Below are 19,207 nucleotides of genomic sequence, written 5' to 3' on the forward strand. Positions count from 1 at the left end.
TGCTCTGGACAGGAGGGGTGGGCTGAATTCCCCTCCCACAGCCACACCAGAGGAATGGTGCTACTTAGTTTTCCTTTTTTGCGACCTGCGCTTTGTAATGAGTCGCTCCCACAGTAGTCAGGCACACTTGGCCCCTCTGCCCCACACCTCCCGTTTCCCACCCAGGGACAGGTTAAGACCTTGTAAAACAAGCTGGCTCTGAAAGGATCTCTGGCTCCTGCTAGGCCTGCAAAGTGGGTCCACCCTGTCTTCTAAACATCTTTTGGAGCCACCAATCCACAAAAGCTTGTCAAGTAAAAACTCTCAACTAACAAACATGTTGGTTTCCAAGAATCATGGAATTCTTTTATAAAGGACACTTCTATTTTAACATTAATGGCTTTAGTTTCAGGACAAATTAAATAGTCTATCACTCTTCAGCTTGGAGAAGACAACTGAGGACAGAAGATAATGTATCATAAACTGTGTTGAGAAACATATGAGGAAGTAATTTTCCCCTACCGCAATATCTAGGATCAACCAATGACATTATAGACAACAAGTTCAAAAAGAAAAAAAAAAAGGCAGAAACAAAACCACTTTTGCTTCCATACAAGATAACTAAATCCTAGATAGAACTTGTTGCTACATAGGGTCAGAACTACAGTTAGCTTCAAACGGGGATTAGGCAAAAAAAATCACAGGCCATTGGTAGCTATAAAGCTTATCATAACCCTTATGCAAGGAAGTGCTCCCACAAAGCAAGTAGGAGAAGGGCTATCCTGTGCAAGACCTCTTCTTGTGTTCCTTCCTCAAACGTTTGCCGCAGATGTAGTCAGAGAAGTAGCAGGAGAACATTTCATCTTGCAAAATACTGCAGTTCCCAAGTTTAAAGATTTTTTTTTTTTAATGCTTGCACATTTGTGAGTACAAATGAGCACTCCGTAAAAATTAAGAGCGGCACCAATGTACCTGCAATGACGGGAAAGAAAATGGCTTTAATCGCTTGATCAATTGAAGCGGCCTCTACAGAGGAATAAACTAGTCCTAAAGTGACCCATATCCAGCCTTTGGCAAGCAGGCTGGTGGCAGAAGGAAGATACCTTCACAGCGAGAACAGGCAAGACCAACTTCTGAAAACTGAGACCCAGTGAGACAATTTAACACCTCGACACCACTGCGTGTGAAAGCTCCCATCTCCTTCCTTCATCTCGCTCATCCCATCTTGGGCCACGCATGCCTAATACCTACCGCATGCCAGACCTAATTGCTCATCAGACCCAACTATTTTACCTTGTTAAAGCAGCAGAAAACCAACCCACCAGCACAGCTGGACGCTCCCCAAACGAAGAAGGGAAGGAGGAGCACTGCCAGGCCAAGGGTAGGGTGAAGGAGGTGCTCCAGAGGAGATGGTGAGGGAGAAGAAAGCCTACTCCTTCCAGCAACAGTAAAGCCTTTGAGTGGCCCAGCTGCTCATGGAAACCTGCCAGAAGCCCTTATCACGGGGAAAGAAACCTACTGTACTTCAGTAGCTTTGGTGCAGACGGAGCCACACCAGCATAGCTGGACTCTGCATGAGGACAGCAAAGCCACCATCAGCAAGCACAGCAAGCTACAGGCTATTCCTGTACTTTTTTTATTAGGATGCCTGCTTTCCACTAGATGTTTGTTGGCACAGTTAGGGCAATCAGGATTTATACTTCTTTGAACTCTTCTCAGATAGCTGTGCCAAAGGACCATGTGGTACCTCCTTGGGCTCAGAAGCAGTCTGTCGCTGGAAGAGATGGATTTAAACCAAAGAAACTCCCTTAAATGCTATTCAAAAAGCAAAGGCCCCAGACTCATGCTAGGATTCATTCGTACTAACACAAACTATCAGACAAAGAAAGACAAAAACAGCTCTAAATATGAAAACACCTGTCTTCTACACCGACAAAACTTTTAATTCCTGCAAAATAAAGAAAAGCTACTAGTTAACTACCCACTTTTATGCAACTTACAGGTTTTTATCCCATACCTCAAACGCTTTCTCAGTATTTATGTCCTGTTTGGCCTGCTCCTTTACCTAACACCTAGGAGAAAGACTGCGTTACCCCATTTTTCTCCCCTTCCAGCTGTGGCTTGCTGAGAAGGAGGAAGAGGTACTTTCTAAACCACCAGAAAAATGAGAGAGGTGCTAAGTATTCAGTTTGGAAATGTAAATCCTCCCGCCCCCTTCTGAAGTATGCCGAACCAGCCTCTCCACAGCTCATGTCATCTAAAGGCCACAGGAGTTCTCTAAAGATATTCTCGTTAAGAGGATTTAGCCCCTTTTAAAAAGGACTTAACATGTGGGTGGTGTCTCCATTTAAGCATTTTCTCATGGCTAAGAAAATGGCCCTCTTCTTAAAGGCTTATCTTTATAACCCAAAGACACTAAGAAATTCTCCACTATTTGAATTAGAAACATTTTGAGCAGCTTGCTTTTACAGCAGCCCCATTTTTGAGTACTGGGATTTGCAAATGGTAGTGACTTTCTCACACCAAGCAAGAAGCCAACATGAGTGAGAATGCTTTTGGGGTACCTCATCAAACATAAATTACTCCCACGTTTTCACAAGGAGACAAGTTGATTCGCAAGCTCACTGCCACCAAAACAGCATGGTGTCACCACCCCTGTGCCCTCTCTGACCACTGCCTTCCTTTGATGGTCCCTAGCACCTACCAGACCTTCCATTAGCTGATTCAACCCGACTGCCCAGCAGAAAACTTTTATTTATTTATTTTGGTCGGGGTTAATTTTCCATCCTGGGAAGCCTGAGCTTCCAGAAGGGAAGAGGCACCAGCCTCTGGCAGGGCGCAGGGGAGAACGCAGGACCACCTGCCCCTTGCAGCACCACCGACCCCATCTCTGGAGGTTCTGCCTTCCCCCAGGAGCACAAGCTGATGGTTGCTTCGCAAGGGTTAATTCTTCATTACCACTTGCCTTTAAGACATGGCAGGGGTTCAGATCTGCCCGGTAACACTTTCTATTAACTCCACAGGAATCATGAAAAAGCTCCTCAAGTTGAAAGGGTGGGCAGCCTGGGTCACAGCCCCCCGGAGCCCGGGCTGAGCGGGGTAGGAAAGCATGGTTAGCAGCCCTTGGCCACAGGAGCTGCCGTGACACAGCAAGGAACGGGTTTTGGACAGTATCGAGACACCTGCTTGGGAGATGGAAGAGTGTGCAAGCTCTCATCTCTCTGAGGCTGGAGCTGCCTGTTGTTACGGACTAGGCCGCCTTTCAAGGCTTTTCCAGCATGGTGACGCTCACGCAACCATAGATAAAGTAACTACCGAATTCCCAGGTGGGGGAAGCATTAGGGTTTGGCAAAATAAACTTCTTCATTTGCTGGTGTCAAACACCTCCCTGAACAGCCTAAACTATAGTGCTGTACTGACTCTTTTCCACTCATACCATAGTTTATATTTGGAAGCGATGGGTGGGTTGCCAGTGCAGTTACATCTGCAAAGATAGAGTATTTTCATAACCCTAACCAGCGCAGGTGTGCTGGCCAAATTTCATACTTATCCCTATAGTCTTTTGCATAGCAGGGCCTCGCTTTCAGCTGGGGGGGGGGGGGGTCTCAGTCTCCATGCACTACTTGCGACTCAACTAATTTATACTGGTGCCGCTCGCCCGAGCTTGCTGCCTCAACTACCCAGTGCTTTCACACTCCTTTTACCAGACTTTGATATCAGTTTCTCAAAAACGCTCAGCTAGGAGCCAACCGGGAAAATACCCTCGCCTCCCAGTCCCAGAAAATCCTCTGCGAGTTTTGGGGGAAGACTAGGTGGGAGCTGGAGAACCGTGGAAAGGCTGGATCATCTCCATGCCAAGCGGTTTGCGGAGCAGAAAGATGAGGGCACTTCAGCCTTACTTCCCTAAAGACGGGTCTGCCGCAAACCAGCATGGCTCCAAGAGGGGCACCGCTGTCAGGGACGAGCAGGATGCACAGCCCCTTTCCTGGTGTGTGCCATGGATGGCTTATCGCCCTGGGAGGGTGCCAGCCCGAGCCTATAGATACACCAGCCTGACCACTCTCCTCCTCCCCCATCCCACCTCCCTCCCCAAACTAATCATGGGGGCTAAGGGTATCCAACAAACTCATGACTTTTTTGCAGGTGGAGCCCAAAATTGCTTTCCTGCTTCCAAACCCTTTTTTTTTTGGGGGGGGGGGGGGGGGGGGGAACCCTCTCTATGCTTTTATGGCCAGGAGTTCCTCCTATTAAAAGACATGAATGCTATACTAAGAAAAATGCACTAAATTCATATTTAACCCTCTTGTAGCACCCATTAAGGAGAAATTTTAGGAGTCCCCTAAGACACCAACACCCCTCCCACAAAAACAAAAAACAACACAATCATTGTCCCCGAATCATCCCACTACACATCCTCCTCTTTGTATTTGCTTACCACCACCTTCTAGGAATCAAACCTTTGCATAAGGACAGCTTTACAAAGCGGCTTGAACCGGCCTGCTTGACACCAATCACTATTAGGATATGCTGAAGACCAACTGAAAAATCACTTATCTTTTCTAGCAAATATTCTTATTAAAAAAAAAAAAAAAAAAAAGGTTTGGATGGGATTCGACAAACCTTGAAACTTCCATCGCTACCTCAGCAACCAACACCTGCAAAAACCCACGCGCAAAGCAGCTCCTGCCATCCTCATCCTCTCCCCGCCGCACCAAGCCGCGACGCGCTGCTCCCGAGCTCTTACAAAAGTATTTCAGAATTACAGCAGCATCCCATACCTGTACCATCTCCGACTTGATGCGGATGGCGGGGGGGGGAAGGGGGGGGGGGGGGGGAAGCTGTTAAAACCCTTTTTGCCCGGGCAGGGGCGCACCGGGCCGGGAAGGGAAGAGGTGGGAGGGAGTTTAGAGATCCCACGTCGCCGGGTGGGGGTCGCGGACGGCGCCCCACGTCGCCGGGTGGGGGTCCGGCGGGCAGGTGAGCCCACCCCCACACGCCGTCCACGACCCCCGCCCGGCGGGGATGCCCCGCACCCTCCAACTCGGCGGAGCCCACGAGGGCCAAGCGAGCACCCGAAAACAGCGAGGACAAAGAAAACCCCACGAGTGGGGGTGGGAGGGGTGGCGGAATTTGGTTGGGTTTTGGTTTGGTTTTTTTTTTTTTTTTTTTTTTTTTTTTTGAGGGGAGTGTGGAAATTTTAAGGGGAGGGTGGGGTGGAATTTGGGGAGGGGGAAGGGGGGGTGTCGGTGCGCGCCGCCGCCCCACGAGTCACTGACCTGCTGCAGGGGCATTTCCGAGAGCGGCGGGGGACGGGGGGGCGGCCGGCCGGCGGTCGGGCTGTCCCAGGCCAGAGGGAGGAGGAGGAGGAGGAGGAGGAGGAGGAGGAAGCGGCGTCCCCCTCCCCGCCCGCCCCGGCTCCCAGTCACAACCGCGGCCTCCGCGCACGTGTGCCAGACGTCACCGGCGGCTCCGGGGGTGAAGCGGAGACACCGGCGGGGCACGGCCCGGCCCGGCCCCCCCCGCCCCCAGGGGGTTGGGGGTGGGGGCGAGGGAAGCGGGGCCCTTCCCCGCCGCCGGCTTCTCGGTCTTTGCGCCCGTGCGGTGGGACGTGGCGGGGGATTATTAATTCCCCCCCCCTTTTTTTTTTTTCCCTCTCCTCTTTTTTTCCTTTTAAATAAGACCCGGCAGCGGGGGGTGGGAAGGAGGCAGGAAAGTTTATTGCAACAAAGCGCTGCCTCCGCCTTTCCTGCTCTCCCTCCCCCCCCCCGCCTCCCCCCAACGTTACCCGCCCGCCCGCCCCCGGGCCCGGACGGCGGCGGGGAGAGGGCCTGCCTGGCGCTGATCCCCCACCGTCCCCCTTCACCCTCCCGCAGGGACGGGGGGAAAAAAAGAATTACCGGGGGGCGGCCTCCGCCGAGAGCGGGCTGCAGCAGCGCCGTCCTGCCGGCGGGTCCGTGGGGGGTGCAGTACAGCGAGCTGCCAGCGGGCTGGCCCCCATCCGCCGCCGGGGCAAAGGCACCGGGAGCCTGGGAAGCGGCGGCGGTGGAGACAACACAGGGCGCCGCCGCCGCCGCCACCGTGCCGGTGCTGCGGATCTGGATGAAGGTGCCGGCGGCAAAGCGGGCCGGGAAGCCGGCGGGGGCTGCTCTGGAGTCCGTGGACGGTGCGGGCGGCGGCGCTGCCGGGGCCGGCGGCTGGAGTCCCCTTCTCATCCTTCCCTCCGGGTCTGTCCCCGCAGCCGCGTCTCCTCCTCCTCCCCCCGTCCCTCCTCCCACCCACCCCCCCCCCCGGCCTTCCCAGCTCCTTTCCTCCTCGATGCCGAGGCCTCGCGCAAAATACTGGGGGCTGCGGGTGCCGGGGGGGCCCCGGCTGCAGGATGCGGGGCGCCGGGGGGGGACGGAGGCGGCGGGGCGAGCAGATGCGGCGGATGGAGCGGGGCCGCTCCCGCTGTGTGGGGCCGGCTGGAAAATGGCTCCAGGAAGCGGCGGCTGCTGACAATGAATGAAGGGAAAGGAGACGGGTTACGCGCCAAGGGCCTCCCGCGAAACTCGGATTTCCCGCCCTCTTTTCAAACCAAATTTGCATGGCCCCGCCCCCGGGGCGCGCCCCGCCCGCCTCGCCGCCTCATTGGCCCCCGCCGCCCTCCCCGCCGTCCAACGGGGCGCCGCTTCCCCGCCCCTCTGCCTTCCCACTGGCCCGCCGCCCACCGACCCGGCGCGGCGGCGATTTGCATGCCGCCCGCCGATTGGCTGCGGGGGCGAGGCTGGGGAGGGGGAATCCCCCCTCCCTCCCAGGAGCCGGGATCCCGCCGGTTCGCCGGCTCTCTGACAGTGACAGCTGCGGCGGCGCCTGCCGCGACCTGCCCGTCGCAAGGGCCGCCCCGGGGGGGCGGGACCGCGCCTCGGGCCCGCCCCTCGGCCCGCCCCGCCCCTCGGCCCGGCGGGGCCCCCCCACGGGGTGAGACGGGGGATGTCGGTTTGCACCCCCCCCACACACACACACACACACCGAGGAGGCGCGGTCCCGGCCGACTAGCGGGGTTTCCCCTCGCTGCCGCCGCCGCTGCTGCGGAAGGGCTGGGAGGCTGGCGTCCCCCCCTCCCCTTCCGCTGGGCCGGCGCTTCTGCTGCTTCGGAAGGGGTCACCTGAGTCCTCGCCCTGGTGCGCTCGGAAAGGCGCCAGCTTGCGCGGGTGGAGTTTGCTGGGAGCCGGCGGGATCTCACGCTCACCGGTAGCTGGAGAAGCCCCTTCCCGTCGTCTTCGGACTTCTGCACCCCTAACTCTTCAAATCAGCCTGTCGGAGACATTTCGTTTATTTTTTGCCGCCCACCAAAATACTCCCTTCCCTTAGCATCTGTATTACCTCCGAGAAGTAAAACAATGGAACCTATGTTCACCAGCTGTTTCCACTTTCTGGGCAGCAGCTTCACTTAGTAAATGCCCCCTAAAGTTAAATGCCCCCTTAACTTTTTAAATTCCCCCACTGGCCGTGCCCAGTTTTCCCACGTTTTGTTTCTCCTCCCTCACACCCTGCCAGCAGTGTTCCTAACAGATGTGCCGCAGGCTGCACATGCAGGCGGATGCTGCTGAATCGGGCAGATGAAGACCCTTTCCCTTGGTAACATTCCCCGTGTCCAACACTCGCAGGTATACGAACAAGTTGCTCCATCGAGTCTGCTTAAAATTCCCCCTGATCTGACCCCAGCTCAAACAGAGCGGATACCTGTGGTGTGATGCTGCTGCACGTAAAAGGAGGGCATCTTCCATTCTGGGCATGTTTTCCATCAAAGGAAGAAATTCTGCTCCATTTGGCATTGGAGAGGCCTTGATTAAGCTACAGCATACAATTCCGGGCACTGCGTGTTAGGGAAGATACAGCCTGGAGAGAATCCAGAGGAAAACAAGAATAAAAAAACATGGTGAGAAAAATGTGTCCTACTACAAAGGTTGTCTTTTGTTTTGCCAGGGGAAGAGGACATGGCAGTGATGATCTGATACGCAACGGGTCACAAAGAGAGTGCTCTTCCTCCGTAGGGAATGTAATGGACTTTTTAAGCAATATTAGATTTAAACTAGATAATTAGGGATCAATAGACGTTGAAGTGAGGAAACCCCTTAGCAGCCTACCCAAGGATACAGGAGTTTTTTTAATAGATAAGGACAATTTCTTTTAAGGGTGATGCAACTTTGGGCTGGGCATCCAGGGCCTTTCCAAGTCTAAAAGCCTTTCCAAGTCTTCATTATGGTCCTTCCAGACCAGGCTGGAGCAGGGCTTGGCTGAAAAACTTCATGTTCTTCTGCAGAACCTTAGCATCATTTAAAATTTTGTCTAAATTTGCAGTTCTGCTACTGTGGACTGCTCTTAAGGAGTCAGCCAGCAACGTCCAACTTTGTGCCAGTGCACAGTGTGAAGCAGCTGAGAGCTGTGGTCAGTGTGCCTTGGCCACGGCAGGTATAGCAACATCTTGCTGTCTGGATGAGGCGTATCCTCAGTGGAGGCAGGGAGAAACACTCCCTACTGCAGAGTCCATCTTCAGTCTTCTTCTGGAGCGTCTTTTACGGTTTTCCTCTGCCATGGTCTCTGCCATCTTCAGCTAACTACCCATCGTGTGAGGGCATCCTATGCCAGGACTTGCTGCCTCGTAGCAGGAGAAGGTTCCTGGGGCAGAAGCTGAGGAATACCGACAGCAAGTGGATGGGGAGGGAAAAGTTCAGATACAGAAAAATGTGCGGGCAGGCGGGCAGTAAGCTTGCTTATCATTCAAAATATTTTTTTCCATGTATGGAAATGTTGACACTACATTGCTTTTGCATATCCTAGAGGAAAGGAAATGGAAATAAGAGGAAAGAAAGGTAACCGTGGGCAGCTGTGAAAGGAGTAATGGGGACTCTTCAGTAAAAAGAGGAGAGATAAAAAGGCATCTAGGAAACTATGTGGATAGAGACAACTGTATAAAAAAAAAAGATTAAGGAGGGGGAGGAAATAATCGAGGATCCTGCCAGATGACGAGAAGAAACATGGTCCATGTTGTTACCTCATAAGGAAAGAAAAGCAATAAAGAAACAAGGTACAAACATAGACAGTAAATTATCCATGAGCCAGCAATGTGCCCTTGTCGCCAAAAAGGCCAATGGAATCCTGGGCTGCATAGGGAAGAGTGTGGCCAGTAGGTCGAAGGAGGTCATTCTCCCCCTCTACTCTGCACTGGTGAGGCCACAACTGGAATACTGTGTCCAGTTTTGGGCTCCCCAGTTCAAGAGGGACAGGGAACTGCTGGAGCGAGTCCAGCGAAGGGCAACTAAGATGATTAAGGGATTGGAGCATCTCCCTTATGAGGAAAGGCTGAGGGAGCTGGGACTCTTTAGCCTGGAGAAGAGAAGGCTGAGGGGAGACCTTATTATGGCGTACAAGTATCTAAAGGGTGGGTTGAAGGAGGATGGAGCCAGGCTCTTTTCAGTGATTCCCAGTGACAGGACGAGGGGTAATGGGCACAAGTTAGAACACAGGAAGTTCCGTTCAAATACACGGAAACACTTCTTTACGGTGAGGGTGACAGAGCACTGGCACAGGCTGCCCAGGGAGGTTGTGGAGTCCCCTTCCCTGGAGATTTTCAAGACCCGCCTGGATGCAGTCCTGAGTAATGTGCTCTGGGCAATCCTGCTTTGGCAGGGGAGTTGGACTAGATGATCTCTAGAGGTCCCTTCCAACTCTGAAAACTCCGTGATTCCGTGATAGCAAGGTGACAACAGCAAAAGTAGAGAATCTTTAGAGCTGACCTTTAAAGTATGAAAAGAGTGATGTAGATATAGTAGAAATAGCCAGGATCTCAGGAGCAGAAACAAAACAGTCAAACAAAGGGAGCAAAAGAGGCAGTGCACAGGCTCAGGCACAGTATACTTCAGAATTCACTTTTGTATATTGGTTCTTTCATTATCTAAATTTCTAATAGCTCATTACTCTGTAAAGGGTATAAGTCAAGCAGTTGAAATAAAGTAAAGCTAAGCTATTAACAGTTAAATCCTACGTTGTTTCTTTGTGTGCTGTTTTTCATTGTGAAGGAAAAGGGTCTGGCGTAACGCATAAGAAAGGTTAAGAATTTTCAAGAAACAAGCAAAATCCCGTTACACTCAGAAGGACACTTTAACTGAACTGCAATAAATCCAGAAAGGCGCCATCTATTTTTACATAAGAAAAAGAAAAGAAAACCTTATTCCAGCAGGAGAAGAAACTGTGCTGGGTAGCATTTCCCTGTAACCAGCTGTAAAAGGCTAGACCCAGAAATGCGCACCAGCTGCATGGGGTGGCCAGGAGACACGGCCCATATTGTCTGAATGGCAAGGTCACATGTTCTTGTCTTCTGGAAGCAGAGTTGTGCTGTGAGTCTGGTGAGGCTGGTGGAGAAACTTCAAAGAAAAACACAGGGTTCATCTGAAAAGCAACTTCATTGTCCATAAACTGACTTGTGCAGAAAACACTGTGGGAGAAGAGGTGCGCTTTCTTTTCTTTAAACACAGGTCTGTGGCAGATATTTCAGTTTGCAGTGGGACCTATTAAACACATAATTCTCTCGCTATAGCTAATGGAAAGAACCTAAAGAAAGTGGAAAGTAAAACATACATAAGAAGTGTACAGAGAGCTATGTAAAGGAAGTTAATTGCAGGCCCAAGAACCTCTGTTGGTCTATAAAATCAAATTGCTGCCTGCTGGGATGTCATCATCCAGGTATCTATTGCAGGAAAAATACCCTGCAGAACTCAAAGGCTTGGGAGATTATAGTATCTCCTAAGTCTGATGTGTGTCTTTCCTTGTGAGTATGGTACTATGGTACTATACTACTATCCTTGGGAATATGGTCTATATCTGTATGATGATATGCACTTTTACCCATGCAGTGTCATTTAGGGAGAAGGCTGCATTTGTCCTGAAATCTGTGTAACGAGGATTGCTTTCTTGGGTATTTTGACTGTTGTTGCAGGTAGTGGAAGCAGCAATGGAGATTAAGCTTTGCCTTGATGTTAAAATGGCTAAAAGCTGCCCCAGAGATCTGGATTCTAATGTGACTTCCCCCATGAAGAAGATTCTGAACAATGTAAAAATTAGGACTGCAAAATTTCCTGAGTTAAAAAAACTGTCTCTAAAAAGGGTCTTAATAGTAATAGACAGTAAATAAATGTATAGCCCTGTACATGGAATAATTTTGAGGTCAGATAATACTGAACAGCTACTTACGACACAAGACCTGCCCATCCTCCATACTGAACGAAGAATTGTGCAAGGAATAATGTTCACATAATGAAAGACTGTATCACTATGCATGCATGCAAGGGGCAGAACTGAGACTGTACAAAAAACTACTTTCCTCATTATTAACCTTTAAGAACCCAATTTCCTAAATTTTGAAGCTTGACTTCATAAGCATCCAAGGACGAGTTGAGAAGGCAGGGATGGGATTCTGTGCTTGTGATCACACATCTGGAACACAACTTGCATGACAGCAAGTGGACATCTGGAGGAAGTACTGAGAGTGGTGGGATATGTGCTTCCTGCTGTCACTGAAAGTGTGACATCCCATCATCCAGGTCATTAAAGAAGATGTTAAACACTGTGGGCCCCAGTATTCACCCCTACCAGACACCACTAATGACTGGCCTCCAGTTGGACTTTGTGCTGTTGATGAGAACCTTCTGGGCCTCACAGTTCAGCCAGTTTTCATTCCACTTCACTGTCCATTTAATATAGCCCATGCTTCATCCATTTGTTTATGAGGATGTTACAGGAGACACTGTCAAAAGCCTTACTGAAGTCAAGATAAACATCATCCACTGCTCTCCCCTTATCCACTGAACCAGTCAATCTCACTGTAGAATGCTATCAGGTTGGTCAAGCGTATCTTTGTCTTCATAAATGCAAGCTGACTACTCCCAATCACTTTCCTGTCCTTCATGTGCTTGGAAGTGTTTTCCGGGATAATTTGCTCCATCACCTTATGGACTGAGGTAAGGCTCACAGATCTGTATTTCCCCAATCCTCCTTCTTGCCATAATTGAAGACAGGATTGACATTTGCCTTCTTCTAGTCGTCAGGAACCTCTCCCAGTGGCCATGACCTGCCAGAGATTATCAAGAGTGGCCTCACAGTGCCATTGGCCAGCTCCCTCAGCACTCCTGGGTACATCCCATGAGGTCCCATGAACTTGTGTATGCCCAGTTTGTTTAAATGTTCCCCAATTCGATTCTCCTCTACCTAGGGTAAATCATCCTTCCTCTAGACCTTCCCACCAGTCTCTCCAGAACTTGAGATTCCTGAAGGCAAATCTTACCAGTAAAGACTGAGGCAAGGAATGCGTTCAGTACCTCAGCCTTTTCCATGTCCTTTATCACCAAGACCCTTTCCCCATTCAGCAGTGGGCCCACATTTTCCCTCATCTTCCTTTTGCTGTTGATGTACCTAGAAAAACTCTTGGTTTTGTCTTTCACATCCCACTTCAGATTCAACTTCAGATGGATTTTGGCTTTCCTAACCATGCATGCTTGGACAGCATCTCCATATTATTGCCTGGTCACTTGTCCCTGCTTCCACATGCTTTCTTCTTATGTTTGAGTTTTGTCAGGAGCTCCTTGTTCATCTACACCAGCCTCTTGCTGCCTTTGCGTGATTTCCAGCTCATTGGGATGGACAAATCTTTAGTGCGGAGGAGGTCATCCCTGAAAAGCAACTGATCTTCTGGTCTCCTCTTCTCTCCAGGACAATGTCCCATGGGATTCTTCCAGGCAGATACCCAAAGAAGTTGGCTCTTTTCCAGTCTGGGTTGTGATCCTACTTTTTGCCTTGCTCCCTCTACTCTTGATTGCCATCTTAGGATAACATCTTCTGAAGCAGCTACTAAGAATTAGTGAATCTCTGCTAAACAATTGCAAGCTGTGATGTTTAGTATGTTTCACTTTTCAGAAAAAAATCATTTTCAGAAAAATTGCATTAGAGCTATCCTTGACCAAATTTCAAGGCTTTGCTTCGAAGGAAAGCTTACCATATTTTCTAAAGACAGCTTGTGTTACTTCGCCTTGTTTCTCAAGTAGTTTAATAGTCCTGGCCAAAAATGTCAGGCTGAGGACATCATCTCTGTGAAATTTCAGACCAAATGATTTAGCTTTCAGAAGGTGAATGATGATTTAAAAACTGGGTCTCAATGAGAAATGCTGGGTAACCTTAAGTATAGGCATGCCTACCCTCCCAGAGAATGATATATAAGTATCCCTTCTGGAGAGCAATTCGAGAATAAACATGATGGAGCTGCAGTAAAGTAATAGCAGAATCTGCTTTTGTGCAGAGGGCTACATATTTTGGACATTACTGGAAATAATCTAATATGATTCCACAACCTTTGAACACAGTTTATGTCATTAGACCCCTTTTCCTCTTAGTTGGAATTCAGAGCTAAAAACAAACATCCAACTAACCAACTAAAAAAAATGAACCCTTGTGAAGTAAATGCATAAAACCTGGGCAAATTCATTAATCGCATTTACACTTACAAAATTTACAGCAATTATAATGATATTTTTTAGGATAGAGACAAAATTTTAAAAAACAGAGAAATGAAACTAAACAAACTAAATTGACTTCCTTATTCTGTAATTTCTACGAAGAAGGTGATCTCAGAATTTAGCTGTGAAATGACTCCTGTGAGCAGCATGTGATCTAGTTACTGGGTGTACTTAATTAACAGTTTCTGGAAACATTTACAGGACTATCACCCCTTAATTTTTAAAAGGCATCAAGCTTGAAATGTCACTTTGCCTTAAAAAAATAATTAGACGAGGGGACAACCCTTATACCAATGAGCCATCCCTCCCATTTCAGTGGTTTCAGGGAAAGCAGCAGACCGCCTAACTAGAGCGAAGGCATAGAGCAACACAGCAGCATTTGGTAGCATCTCCTCATTTTACCTGTGTAACAGCCATGAATCCTAGTCACCAAAAGAACTTTGTGGTGGAGAAACGATTGCTTGGTTCATATGAGTTTATTTTTCAGGGTTAATGACTTTATTTTTTTTAACTGTTGGCACGGTCATCACAGTCTGTTGCTATTCCATCAGCATTTCAATTCTTTGCATGTTGTCATGTATTTATGTTAAAAAACCCTGCTGTATATATCTATAAACTAGTTAATGTCTTCCATTTCTACACTTCACTGCCTGTGCTTGTATTTATATTGGTAAACATATAATTTTCATTTGCAGCAAATGATACAAAAATACAACAAAAATCATGCATGCATTATAAATTCTGTATGTCAGCATAGTTCTGCTTTAGGAGGGATTTTAGTGAGGAACGTCGAGTCTGACTATCTGCTTGAGGAGATGGAAGGGCACTACACCCCTATCACAGAAAGACAGAAACATGTACTTGACCTTATGCAGGGTAGTTATCACAAGGTGACTTTAAGTGTCTGTGTATTGCAGGATTAGGGGATTGGCTACTTGCTAGACTTTTGGTCCTTCTGTTGCAAATTTCTGCCTTTCTTCTAGTGGGATTACAGCACACCTCGCAGTTCTCACCTTCTGAGAACATGGCCTAGTGCAAGGGGTTTCACTAGGAGGGAGAAGAGACATTGGGTCTGTTCCTCTGTGGCCAGTTCTGATTCCTTTTGTCAATTCAGTCCAACTTTACATAAAGAGTTAACATCCATAGTAGCCTCCTGCACCATGTCCTCACATAGCAATCGAGACCTTCTTCATCTTGATCGAGTGCTATTTAAAACACAAAGAACCTAAAATCAAGCTGCTCTCAAGCCATCTAACCCTCTTAAATCTACCACTCAGACCTTCAATCTTTAAGCCTTTGTATAACTGAACCAATAGCCTTCCAAAAGACCAAAAAATCCCCTTGTAATAACCAAGCCCAAATAACTGTTTGTGAAGAGGCTGCACCCAGAGGGGATTGCTTCGCCTCAGCTCCTGGCCTCTGGAGCATGCAGAAGTCTGTGGGACAGCTACCCATGCAGGTCCTGAACCTCTCATGCTTCAGGAGAAGAACTGGATTCAAAAGGTTATTAAGATCAGGTACATAATATTGCTAATACATGTTTTGTTCATTTTTGTGTATTTTTATCTTCAAGGTTTTCTTTTTAAAGAGCAAGTTATTTGGGGACTTCTTGGGTGAGAGACAGTTCCAGGGCATTCTCATAGGAATCTGTTTCAGTTTAATCTTCTGGAGTTTTCTCCAGTTTTCTTCATTGGAGCAATCCAGTTCTCTGCATCGATCACTTGAAGTCATTTGCTGAGGAGCTGCTGTGACAGTGGTCTGCCTGGTAGTGGAATAGCTCCATTGGAGAGTGCCCACAGCCCGCACACTCTCCTAGGACAGAGATAAATGTTCAAACCCATTTTCCAAAGCAGGCAGAAGACAAATCTGAACCCAGACCTCCAATATCCCTTGTTGTGGGCAAACAAGGAGAGAAAATTTCAACTTCTGGTAAGTAACTTGCTGTGAAGAGCTGGAGTAAGGACCCCTTTGAAGCTTCCTGCTCATTTGGGGTTTTTGTTGAGGGCCAGCTCTTAATCTTGGGTGCCTGTTTCTCTCAATGCACTGGATAGGAAGAGCTTGAGTGTTTGGTTCAGACCCATAGATTTCCCTAGGCAGCACAGGAACGGCTGCTGAGCACAGAGCTACATGGTGGGAGCCTGGGCTGGGGATGAGGTTAGGTGGGTGGCAGAGGGCGAGGAAGAGCATCGATGGCCAAGTGGCTGGGGGACTGTTTCCTGCCCTGGGTCAGGGCCTACAAGACAGGGACCATGGTGCTCGGCTTATATTCCTTCCATCAATCCAGCTCGAAATTACCTCCTCTTAGAGGAGACAGGAGAAGAACTACTTTATTAGGGCACTGTCTCTTCTGTAACTAGAAGTTTTTCATCTCTGTGTACACAAGGCCCCCTTTACCCTTCTTTAACTAGTGGGATTGTTGTAGGAAAGTTATACCAGTGGAATGTCTTAATTCAATCCAGGTTTGTTAGGTTTCTTTTCCACATTCATCCAGATCAGATAAATCGCAAGCTGTATTTACTTTTTTGAATGCTTGCCTAAAGAGTCTATGCACTGAAACTGTTTCTCATAATGTACTGACTTTTGGAACTGACTCTTTATTTACAGGCTTTGGCAAAATGGTTAGATTTATTATTTATTAACCAGAAAACCAACAGCCCTTTCTTTCAGAAAGGTACAGAGTTGCACAAAGTATACTATGCTACCAAAATTACAAGTTTTGTTCTGGATTTTTTCGTAATTCCTATTATCTATGGTTTGATAAGTATAGTCATTGCCATTTTTGGAGATGGAAATCCTTTTCTTCCTTCTCTTTTGCTTTTAAACTTCCCTAACATTTCGTGAACTCTTGTTGCATCAAGAATTTTTGTAAAGTTTGCTTTGAGATCATAGTTAGATTTTACTGTGCTTTTTCAATTTTTCTTAAATAAATCCACCTTTCACCTCACAGTGGGTTTCTATAAGTAGATATATTCATCCTCATTTTCCTCTTTATTATGCATGGATATAACATCAGTTACCATTCTTCTTTGGTTTGAACTGTTGTATCAATATAGCTTTTTCAGGAATATGGCCTTACTTCTCCAGTACCTGGCAGCTTGTCCAAAATCTCATACTTCATCTTCACAGGGGTGTAACTGAAGACATGCATTTTGGAGGCATCAGAAATATTTACAACAAATAATAATACTTATAATGCTTGAATATTATTTCTGCATATAAAGGTTTCAGAAACACACTCTATTTAGAATACAGTGGGAAACAAGTTAGCAAGAGCCCAAAGTTTCCACATGTGGTCAGAGCTATCTCTGTGGGACTATCTCCTGCCTTCCCTGTCAGAAGCTAGGTGCTAACATAGCATGATGCACATGAAGACATTTGGGGCATTCCTGTTTTCTGACTTCTGGCCTTCTATTTTGTCCAGAGCTCTTCAAATTAGGTACCTTTTGAAGACACCTGAACCTGGGGTACAGGAAGAGCAATCCAACATTGCTGCAACATCATCCATACATGATTCAGGCTTGAGCACTGACCCTAACAGCCTCTGCTGTTAGGCTGCGGTTGCATGCACAACTTGAGCAGGCAGAAGCTGTCACTGCCACCAGAAGAAGCAGTCACTTATCATTTATTCCTGTCCCTGCGCTACCCCTCCCTTTGCTTGTGGCTGGGGAACTGATCTGAGTTAGAGCCAACTATTATTTGGGCTGGGTTAGTCTTAGCTTGTATCAGTTCCTGATCTGTTTCACTGCAGGGCTGCACAGAAATTTTTTGTGCCAACACAAGGGAGGGGACAACGTGGAGACAGGGATGATCCAGGTGCCTGGAAAACAGGGAGCTGAGACGCCACCAGCTCAAAGAGTCCATGAAACTCCAGCCTTTTTCTTGATTGTGCTTTGCAGGAGTTCAGTTAATGCGTTCAGTTGAATTTTTGCTGTTTTGCCATGTTTTAATTGTTCCACATCCATCTCAACATAACAGGTGATCTACGCTACTTCTTATTCCTCCGGGCTTTTCTCACCACTCCTGCTTTCCAAGGTGGGACGCTGGGAGCACTGAGTTCAGTTGAAGACGTGGCTGTCACAGCTGCCCACATCCCAGGCAGGACAGTGGAGTCTGGTGGTCAAAGAGAAAATTGCAACCAACGAGATCTCACCTTCTACCGCTGAGATCTTCAGCAAGTAGCTTTGGCCTTACAGCCTCTGCTCCATCTGCACAACAGCCCCGCACGGGCTCCCTCTTGGCTGAACCACAACTGGACAAAGTGCTTAACGCCACATGTTCCTAATAGCGGTCTCTGTGCTATGCTGACTGTGGAAAGCATATTAACTGGGCCGATGCTTTCTCTTGTTGCTGTGACTCTGGGCTATGTTTGGTTTGTCAGAGAGCAGCTGCAACTCCAAGTTTCCCCAGACCTGGCAGTAAAAGCTGATATGGTAGAGATCAGTTGGCATTGTCCCACTCTCCAGGACTCTTCTGCATAAGATGCCTGTAGGGGTGATACTATCTGCCCCCAAACTCAAGGGAAGAACCAGCTGCAGACGCAGCTGGGACAAACAACTACAAGGAGCAGCTGTTGAACAGCCTTTTAATCTCAGTTTTAATTCACACCTATGCTTGGCAAGGTCCCATTTGCCTACTTTTCTTATTATTTACTTAGGTTGGCTTTTCTCAGAATGTCCTCCCACCAAACCATGCCATTTCCTGCCACCACTTCATTGCAGTTGACTTTGCTTTGATCTCAGCAGTCTTTGTCTCTTACAAAAATCATCTCTTCATAATTGAGTGTCATTGCACTCCATGGGTACTGTTACAAGGAGAAGGATTATAAGTATTGGAATAGCTGGCTGTTGAGGTTGTGAGTGATAGTGGTGAGATGGGAGGGACTCCAAGTAATATCACAAAGATGAGCAAACCTTTCTCCCTTCCTCTGGAGAACTTCCATATGCAAAAGTGGGGGTGCTATGATGTGGCTGTCAAAGTCTCGGAAAATGATGAAGCTTGTGTAATGGACAGTTGTGACATAAAACACTAATGTAAATTGTTCTGTACTGCTACTAGGGAATAGCATCTGTTGAGATGAAGTCCTTGCCCACAACGAAATCCTCTTGTCAGGTTTTCTGGTCCCTATATGTCCCGAGGTTTGAGCACAATCTGGTCATGCATAAAGATTTTAGGACTCAGTTCTCAAGATGATCAGTCTTGCTATGCATCTTTTATAAAAACAAAGAGATTCAAGTCCATGAAAATCCTCATTAGCCAGACATCAGTATTCTGAGACTAAAGAGAGTAGCTGTTGAAAGAAGAATATACTTGCAAAGCATATTATTATTTATCCAGGTGAACAGAAGGGAAGTGCTCCTCTGATTCTACCTTTTTTTTTCTTTTTAATTTTGTGTGAGATATCTTTCTTATTATAATCAGAACAGATAATTCATGTCTCAGATTTAAATTCTAAACTTAGCAGAATAGAAAATAGAGACTTGTGCTCTGTTTTTCATAAACAATTTAGCATTTTAATTTCAGAAAATGTATGATGCAAGTTGAGTTAGCTGTGCTGGGGTATAAATGCATTCTTGTTTTGGTCCTCAATTCACTTTTATGTCTGACTCATCTGGGAAGTTCTTGTCTTTCTGGGAAAGAGATGGCAGCAAATCAGTTGGGAAACAGCAGATTTCTTCAGATCTCAC

General features: G+C 47.7%; 1 protein-coding gene across 1 annotated transcript in view; it reads right to left on the reverse strand.

Moving 5' to 3' along the window:
* E2F3 (E2F transcription factor 3) overlaps positions 1–5,314 on the reverse strand; it is a 42,532-nt gene extending 37,218 nt beyond the window's left edge. The window contains exon 1 of the mRNA XM_082499179.1: positions 5,256–5,314. Within this exon, the coding sequence (XP_082355305.1) occupies positions 5,256–5,270 (15 nt within the window). The 5' untranslated portion in view covers positions 5,271–5,314. The remainder of the gene's footprint in view (positions 1–5,255) is intronic.
* Between the last annotated feature and the right edge of the window lie 13,893 nt (positions 5,315–19,207).

The sequence above is a fragment of the Vanellus vanellus genome (genome assembly GCF_965231255.1).
Source record: "Vanellus vanellus genome assembly, chromosome: 2".
Lineage (NCBI taxonomy): Eukaryota > Metazoa > Chordata > Aves > Charadriiformes > Charadriidae > Vanellus > Vanellus vanellus.